Source organism: Pyxicephalus adspersus, chromosome 12 (genome assembly GCF_032062135.1).
Source record: "Pyxicephalus adspersus chromosome 12, UCB_Pads_2.0, whole genome shotgun sequence".
Taxonomy (NCBI): domain Eukaryota; kingdom Metazoa; phylum Chordata; class Amphibia; order Anura; family Pyxicephalidae; genus Pyxicephalus; species Pyxicephalus adspersus.
This window is the reverse complement of record NC_092869.1, coordinates 7,945,728-7,955,182: the sequence shown is the minus strand read 5'-3', so window position 1 is coordinate 7,955,182 and position 9,455 is coordinate 7,945,728. Positions and strand designations below refer to the sequence as shown.

Below are 9,455 nucleotides of genomic sequence, written 5' to 3'. Positions count from 1 at the left end.
ACATGCCCATGGGGCGCATTTTCGCTGGGAGGTTGGCGGCCGCAACGGCAGGGGTTCGTTGCCTTACGCATTTTATTCGGCTGAATAAAGAGCTGTGGGCGGATTTGATGGTGTGGAGAGAATTTTTGGAAGGTTACAATGGACGCTCAGTGTGGCTGGATGGGCCGGTTGTCAATGCGGATCTGGAGCTGTTCATGGACGCAGCTGGAAGTGGTGGGTATGGGGCTTATTTGCAAGGAGAGTGGAGTGCAGAGGCCTGGCTGGAAGAGTGGGTCCGCTTGGGATTGACGTCGAATTTGGTGGCCCTTGAGTTGTTTCCCATTGTGGTGGCAGTGGAACTCTGGGGTCCCAAGTTGGCAAACAAGAGGATCTGCTTCTGCTGCGACAATATGGGGGTGGTGCAGGTGGTGGATTCCTTTACGACCTCGTCTGGACCGGGAATTAAGCTGCTGCGGCATTTGGTGTTGCAATGTTTAAGGTGGAATAGGTGGGTGCGGTTCATGTGCCCGGGATACAGAATAACATTGCGGATGCCTTATCTCGTTTTCAGTGGGACCGGTTTCGGCAGTTGGCCCCAGGAGCGGCCCGGCAAGAAGTCAGTTGCCCGTCGGCATTATGGAGGATCGTGTTGGATTCCTAGCGGGTATGGTCCGGCAGTCTGTGAGTCCTGCTACATGGGCGGCCTACTCTGCGGTCTGGGTTGAGTGGTTCCGATTTGGTTCTCAGGTTGGGGGGTTTGGGGTGGTAGATGATGGTTTGAATATGTTGTTGTCTTTTCTTTGTCAATGTTTTGCAGGGGGAGTGTCAGTGTCAGTGGTGAACCGCAAGTTGGCGGCTTTGGCTTTTTTGTTTAAATTGTTGGGAGGTAGAGACTTTACGAAGGAATTTGTGGTGCGCCAGGTTTTAAAAGGCTATAGGAGGGGGCGCCAGGTGGGGGATCGGCGGAGGCCTGTGTCCTTTGATGTGTTGCTGTTAGTGTTGGGTAAGTTGCAAGGGGTTTGTTCGTCCGGTTTTGAGGTGCTGCTATTCAGGGTGGCTTTTGTCTTGGCTTTCTTTGGTGCTATGCGGATCGGGGAATTAGTGAGCCCGGCGACTCGTCGCCCGGAGGGGTTGCAGCGTAATGAGGTGGTCTGCAGTAGGAATGTTGTTAGTTTGTGGATTGCTCGTTCTAAGACTGAATAGTTGGGAAAAGGTTTTGGTATCAAATTGGCTAGAGTGGATGGCGGTATAGCTTGCCCGGTTGCAGCGGTGCGGGATTTTTTGGAGGTACGGCCTGGGGAGGAGGGCCCCTTTTTGATACATCAGGATGGAAAGGCTTTGTCTAGATTTCAATTTTTGGCTGTGTTTAGAAGATGTTTGAAGGCAGCTGGGTTTAATGAGAAGGAATTTTCCTCGCATTCCTTCAGAATTGGGGCTGCCACGCAGGCGGCTAGGTGGGGTTTAAGTGAGGAGGTCATCAAGCGGATTGGTCGGTGGGAATCTAGACGCTTTCGTTTGTACATTCGGCCTCATTTGCTTGTGCAGTAAGGTTGTGGTTCAGTGGTGGTGCGTGTCCATTAGTTGATGGCCAGTTATTTTTCAAAAGGGAACAGGCTTGGGGTGTTTCTGCTTGTTGTACGGGTGGTTGGGGTTTTGTTTATTTTATTTGTTTCTTTTGCAGGTATTTTGCCCGGCCTAGTATGGATCTTGGGAGACTCGTATGTGTCCCGGGGGGGGCGCAGAGAGCAGCTGTTCGTCCGGATGGAAGACAGCTGGGCATCCCCCGATCTGCTGGACTGTTGCGTTGGCTCGGTGTGCCGGGGCTCATTTGGAGCAGGGTCATGCCTGAATTTAATCGTTTTGTGGGGTTTGATCGTGTTCCTGCTGTACTTGTGCTACATGCCGGCGGGAATGACTTGGGCATCAGGCCGGTTCACATTGTGGAATTGGAGAGAGTGCAGAGAAGGGCAACTAAACTAATAAAAGGAATGGAGAAGCTCAGCTATGAGGAAAGATTAGCTGAACTGAATCTTTTCTCGCTTGAGAAGAGATGTTAAGGGGGGATATAATCACCCTTTAAATATTTATATATAGTTTATATAGAGTACTTCATTCACAATTTCTCACTTTTAAATAATTTCAAAGGACAAGAGGGCACTTGTTGCATCTGAAGCAAAGGAAGTTAAATCCCCCCCCCTTGTTGGAGCAGGTTGTCACACTTACTTCTTAAGGCACCTCTCTTCTGCGCATGCGGACAGTTCTGAGCCCAGGCACACCTGCCCTTCCAGATTTAATCAGTATAGCTCCTCCCACTGGCCAATCAGGAAATAGTTTTTTCAATCACCCATGGCAATTTAGCTAGCTCAGACACAGCACTCTGTGTTCGTGCAACATGTCTCCACTAGTGCTGAGACCCCTAGATCTGCTGAGCATTTCCTCTACACCTGCTATTGAATTCAGTGCTTTCCCTGAGTCCAGCTCCTATGGTAACCCTTTGTTGCCCTGTCTGGTGTTTCGCTGCCTGTTACCTTGTGCTGTGCTAGTGTTCCTCTGTGTCTGCAGTGTTCCCTGTGTCTCACATATCACCCATGCTTCATGTTGCCTTCTGTGTTCCCCTGTGTCTTCAGTGGCCCCGTGTCACTGGTGTCTATTTCCTGGATTTCTGGTTATTGACCCCTGGCTTGTTCAGGTCTTGTCTTGTCCTGACCTCGGCCTTCCTTGACAATTCTTCTGCCTAGTGATTTGGTACTACCCTGTTTCCCCAAAAATAAGACAGTGTCTTATATTTATTTTACCTCTGAAAATCTCAATAGGGCTTATTTTCAGGGGATGTCTTATTTTTATCACAAAAAATCTATATTTATTCATGTACAAAAATCTGTATTTACCAAAGCCTGCAACCAATATTACAATGCTATAGAAAGATACCGCTGTGTTACCTGTGACCTGTCAAAGTCACAGATTTCTTCTGTTATATACAAGAAGTCATGAATAAGAATTGACATAAATGAGTAATGAAAAAAAAACACAGCTTCATAAGCAAACAAAAGCAAACAAAAAATCAATTAATAAATATGCATTGCTGCTAATGAATGAAATACCAGCAAGGACCTTTTGAAAAGAGAGTCCACCAACCTCTGAGTGCTAGTGTCACACCAGAGTACTGTAGGTTAATTAACCCTGCGATTTCTTCACCCCTTGCTCCAGTGCTTTTGAAATCTCCTGCTCTCTCTCTGCTCTCTCCTTCCTCTTGGTATCCCTCCGTTTACCACGTGACCACACCCTCCGAAGAAGCCAATAGGGCTTACTTTCGGGGGAGGGCTTATATCTCACCCTTGCATGATTAGCATGCTAGGGCTTACTTTCGGGGTAGGTCTTATTTTCGGGGAAACACGATATGCATCATCCTGCCCACCCTGGGGTGTCCAAGCTTTGCAACCTGGCAATAATCTGCAGTGCAGCATCCTCTCCAGCAGAGGCTCTGGAGAGGACCTGGTTAGTACTTAAATTCTATGCCTTGGCCCTTCTCAGGTCTCACACCACTTCTGTGAAAGCTGCAGCGCTCCCTAGAGGCCTTGTATCCCCAAGCGCGACACAGGTTAGCCATGTTTTATAGGTTGTTTTGCCTTCCCCTGGATCATCTATGTATTTATGTTTTTTTCTGGGTTAATCTGGATTTTAGCATGTTTATTTTCCTAGTGGTTGGACCACGAAATGCACAGACTCTGGACCTCACATGCCCAAATTCTCCTAGAGCAGTTTAAATATGCTTACCTCTTTTGTAACCAATGCCACTACTCTCTGCCGCATTTAGGATATGTATACAATCAAAGAAATATATGTGATTTCATTAACATGGCCAATATTATGTATTAACTATGTTTTTTCCCAAAGACAGAGAAGGTAAAGTCATTTTAGTTTTTAGTTTTCATCTTGATTGTATACTTCATTTTGTTACAAAATTCTCAGTGAGATATATGATAGGAATTCAACTATATCTTGTGAGGTTAACATCTGGTAGGATTCTTTGCCTGTAGGAATAGAAATTCCAGTTTCCACCAAATTATCTACAAGTACACTTCACTTAACCCCTTTGAGTTCTAAATTACACAGTACATGAGATTGATGGTAAGTGTTTAGCTTTATTGTATACCACCTACTGCATTATTTTTTTAAATTACACCATTTTCAGTAAATAAATCAGAAAAGCAACTTGCTGATTTGCTGGAGTCTGTTCTTTTATGATTAAAAGACTGTGTTACATCTCCTGAAGACGAAGGACACGAATAGGGGTTAAATCCCAAACTCCTGAGCTCCAAATGTGAACACTGAAAAGTTCTGCCTGCACTGGCACATAACGAGTCAATCTCTCATGTAATTCTAAACCATTTTTCGAATTCCCCTTCTCATTGCATGTCTGGTTTTGTTCTTGCTGCAGATGTGGAAAGAAACTGGATGTATTTGTCTTTGTTTGCAGATGTATGTGTGTATGTGTAGCAATGCTCAAACTTCCTTTTTTTAGGGAACTGAGAAAAGGTGGACTTTAGTCCAATAAGCTGTTTTTACTGCTGGGACTTTTTATTCATTAGCACTTAGCAAGATTGTGGTCATCACATTTTACAGACTGATGTAAGGTAATCAGACTTAGGATATTACAAGAGGAGGATTTCCAGTTTTGCCTTTCAGTGGGCTGGTGATCATCATGTTTGTTGAAGCTCTGAACCTATCTGACACTGAATAGGTGTATAAAGGAGTTACTACTTAAGGTGTCCTCTGGGTTGGCAGTAAAGTTCTAATAATTTAGTACTGCGTACTACTTTACTCAAAACCTGGAAATTCTAAGGCTGGAACAAGGGATTGAATGGTGACGTAATTGTTAGTATAGGTATATTTTCAGAATATATCATGCGGGAATAGATAGTAAATGGAAGATCATTGGTAAACTTTTTCCAACTGTTGGGAAGATGTTAAATTTTCATCACCCAAGACAAAACACACCAACAATTGTAGCTGGTGAAAATTAAGCATCTGTACAGTTTTCCTCTGGCATCGCTCATTGACCAATCCTACCGAACGTCTGATTGACTAACAGCTAATGACCGTCGCTGTTTCCTATAGAGAGGGATGCAGTGGGGAGTCTCCTGCCCGTCCTCCCCTCTTCATTGTGCTGTCTGTACTGTTCTGTTCATTCCTACTGTTGTTAGATACAATCACTACCAGTGCAAATTCATGCAAGTGTGTACTTTACACTAAATAGATGTTAGTAAATCTAAAAGCAATGGTTTAGCCCCCCATTCTTCCACATTTTTTGTTGTTCAGATTACACAAGCCCTCTTGCTTCCTTCTAGACACTCCTCCTTTATTCTCAACAGCTGTCAGCATGTGTAACTCCCTTCCCTTTGTACAGTTCTTTGTGTGTTCACATCTCAGCTCTCATCTGTGTTCAGGATGTTTGTGCCTTTCATTAGAAATGTCTATCTCTGTCTGATTGTCTTTGCTGGAACCCATGTTTCAGGTTAGTGGAATGCATTGATGATTATATACTTTTTTCATAGCTGCAGGGTGTGCAAAGTATTTGTTGGCTATAATGAGCATTTTACAAGGAGTATTTCAACAGCATGGTTTTATCTAGACATCTATTCTTCAGATGTATCTTTTTTTCGTTTTGTGAAGACTTTATTGTGACCTGCCAGTTCTCAAATGTGTTCTCTGTATTTGTTTTTGAGTGACTCAAACAAAAAAAGAAATAAAATAAAAACCCCTTTAAGTACAATGGGCAGCACGGTGGCTCAGGGGTTAGCACTCTGGCCTTTGCAGCGCTAGGTCCCAGGTTCAATCCCCAGCCAGGACATTATCTGCATGGAGTTTGCAGGTTCTCCCTGTGTCTGCGTGGATTTCCTCCGGGTACTCCGGTTTGTGCACAGCATCTTCATGTGATATAGCAACTAGTTATATATTTATATCTACTGATTTGAAATCTGAACTACAAATATTATTGCTGATTAGTTATTATGTATTGCATTCTACTTCATTAAACAGCATCAAAATCTTATGAAGTTTAGAGGGTTGGCCATTTTTATATTCTTTAATACCATACATAAAATAAACAAAAAACAAAGCAGGGATTTATGGCATACAAACTTGCCTGTTCATAATTATTTCCAAATAATCACAAAGAGACCATAATGTGTATACACAAATATTATTAAACAGGATTTATATAGCGCCAACATATTGCGCAGCGCTGTATATTAAATGGGGGTTGCAAATGACAGAAGAATACAGACAGTGACACAGGAGGAGAGGACCCTGCCCCAAAGAGCTTACAACCTAGGAGTAATATAGTGACAAACATAAAAACAAAACATATTTTTGGCAAAATCCTGACACTACACATATACCACTACATAGGTATTGAGAGTGAGATAGTGATCTCTCACTAAAAAGTATTATCGCATCTTTTAAAATCTTCCAATGCATTTCGCCTCAGGGGTGAGCACGGCTTGAAATGTAACTCCTGTCTTGTCAACATAGTGAAATGTAAAAATAATTCTGAGAATTCTTAGGGAGTACAGGAGTCCTTTGGTGTACAGCAGGGGTGTCAAACTCAAATACACAGAGGGCCAAAATTAAAAACTTAGACAAAGTCGCCGGCCAACCTTGAAATTTATTGAAAAAGGTTTTGCTTCACATTTAATCTGGAACAAGCTTATAATAGAGAAAGAGGCATAAAAATGTTTTTTTTTTTTAATTCTAAGAAAAAATCTTATGCCAAAGAAAAGTACAGCTGAGGGGGAAGGCTGGAAATGTCAGACGCGGCCCATGCGGAGCTAAATGTTATGAGTGGCCCGCCACTGAAACTCCTTCTTCGTTGAAATAGCGCCGCTACTAAAATTCTCAGCATTATATGCGTCTATAAAACAGTCCAATGTGGTGCCACGCAAAGGCAGAGAGCCAACTTGTCTATAGACGCGAGTGATGCTGGGAATTGTAGTAGTGGCGCTATTTCAATGCAGAGGCGGGCCAGCTGCAGTTTATATTTAGGATTCCTTTGGGGGCCAAAAAAAAAAAAGGCTGTTGGGGGCCAGATTTGGCCCCCGGGCCAGAGTTTGATACCCCTAGTGTAGAGTGATGATGGTTTGTCCTTTGCAGACTGTGCTTCATGTGTGTCTATGAATTTTGGAAATAAGCCTAAAAACATGTACGGTAGGTGTTTTTTGTAAAACACACCACATCTAAAGTGGGAACGACCATTTTTTTGCAGTCTGTCTTCTCTTTTAGGATTTTCACTTACTGTTCCTTCTGCCACAAGAGATTTTTTCTCACCTTTAAATCAATAAAAAGTTACAGGGATATCATCCATACATAATAAACTTGTCAGCTGGTAAATCTTGATGGATTTATATCCAAGGCCTATACAGGAATAATGGCTTTAGTGTCCTGATGTCATGTATATAACACACCTCTAGCGCCCATGTCTGAAAAGTTGTACATCATTTATCTAGTTCTTTCCTTTCCTCTTTAGCTATTACTTGGCATTACTATCTTACTCATTTTTTCTGCATGAATCACTCTCTGCTAAAATTACTGTCCTCTGGAATCCCCATAGCACCACCACTCTTCAGAGAAAGCAATCCCCCATATTTTTTTAATAATTTCATTTAAACTATTGCCCAGCAGATGAACTCTTATTTGGATGCACACCCTAATGCACCACTCCCTTATAAAATCTGGACAATCACTCCCCCTTACTGTTTTCCTGTGTCCTAGCACTACGATGTTCTTCCCCGGCATTGCTCTCCTCTAAAAAAATTTTAAAAATTCTCAATCCAACCATGCCTCTAAATACACTCTCCCCGCCACCACTCAATGCTGTAAGGAATCTCTATTCAATGGCGAACACTACAGTGTATTCATTTTCCTCATACTGCTCTCTACAAAGTAATCACGTCGTAGCGGGAATTTCAAATATTTTCTGTTGGATGCAATACAAAGTCCTGTATCCAATCCAATACAAAATAATACAAAATATATTTATGTGGTTTTGTCTATAGGTATGTGACGTCGGACTCTGTTTTAAAATTTATCACACTAAGGAGGTGTTTTAGAAAAATATATTACTATACAGTATACCGAATTATTGCTTTTTCAGTATTTTTGACTTATTTATACATTCTTGTTTAAGCTGATTTTATCTTTTGTGTCTTTTATTTAATTTTATTAAAGTAATTTTTTTTTTTTTTTACATGATGTGTGTTTCAAACTTTTTTTATCTTCATGATATCTACTAGACCCCTATTCGGACATATTTCTGTAAGTCACAGCTCTACAAATTAAAAAAAAAATTCATGAAAAACAGTGTACCGCTTTTGGTACAGAAATCTAGACATCAGTGTAACGCCCAACAAATTACAAAGTGCTGTACTTAAAATAGGGGTTGCAAATGACAGATACAAACAATGAAACAGGAGGAGAGGACCTAGCTCAGGAGAGCTTACAATCTAAGAGTAGCACACAATAGACGGGGGATAAGGATTGGTTGGTGAATATGCTTTTTGCATTGAAATTTAGACAGAATTAGACCGCTAGGGGGGTTAAATAGTAGTGCTAGTTCTTAGGGTCATTTGATTTATAATATACACTATATATTTGATGTGCCCTTGACTGATTGTACTTGGAACCAAATTTAAAATATGCAAATTATCTTATTGATGTGAAACCCTGCAAAAACTAAAATGGAGTATTCTGTGTTTCACAGTCTAGAGAATCCCCCACATTTCCTGTGTACCAACCACATTTCTGCGAAAATAAATTTTTTTGTGGTCTCTTACCCTAGGTCAATGTGCGCACCATATTGGGCTCTAAATATATTGGCCCATGCACCCCTCCCTGCCATGTAAGCAGACAACAGGAGCTCTGCACAGCTGCTTGTCATTAGACATTAGTATTTTAAGCAAGATCAGCTTATTTTCAGAATTCAGTAGTAACAGAAACCTTCGATCAGCAGATTATGCATTTTAGCCCTGCCCTATACACTTTCTTTAACAAAAGGAGGTATCTAAAGTTTTGGTTGAGTACAAAATAAATGAATCTCTTTCAGTTTTCATCTGTTGCCATCTATGGATCTTTTTTCATTACCTGACCCAGGGGCACAAAAGGAGCAAATTTCTCCAAAAGCAGGAAACTCCCCTCCTAGACAGTTGACACTGAAAAAGATGTTCCCCAGTAGATTTTCCTTCTATCCTTGTAGGGGTGACAAATGTTACATTTTGGATACCCCATCACTTGTGCTGGAGACAGTCTATGTATCTTTAAAACAAGATTGCTCTGTGCTTCCAGTGCTCATCTCCCTGCAATGCTCCTTTGTGGTCCTATTCATTTCAGCTTACAAGACCTGTTTCTAAAATTGCAATGGAAGGCCTGTGCCTCTCCTATACATCCTTACAATCTTGATGGATGAATGAAACACCAATCCT

At 41.8% G+C, this 9,455-nt stretch overlaps 1 protein-coding gene across 3 annotated transcripts in view; it reads left to right on the top strand.

The window, feature by feature from the left end:
- The first annotated feature begins 5,314 nt into the window (after window positions 1-5,314).
- Window positions 5,315-9,455, top strand: part of LOC140342728 (CD48 antigen-like) — a 32,458-nt gene continuing 28,317 nt past the window's right edge. Inside the window, exon 1 of one of the 3 annotated variants that reach the window (XM_072429085.1) lies at window positions 5,315-5,494. In XM_072429085.1, the coding sequence (XP_072285186.1) occupies window positions 5,428-5,494 (67 nt within the window). In that variant the 5' untranslated portion in view covers window positions 5,315-5,427. The remainder of the gene's footprint in view (window positions 5,495-9,455) is intronic. The other 2 variants (XM_072429083.1, XM_072429082.1) reach the window with 2 other exon arrangements.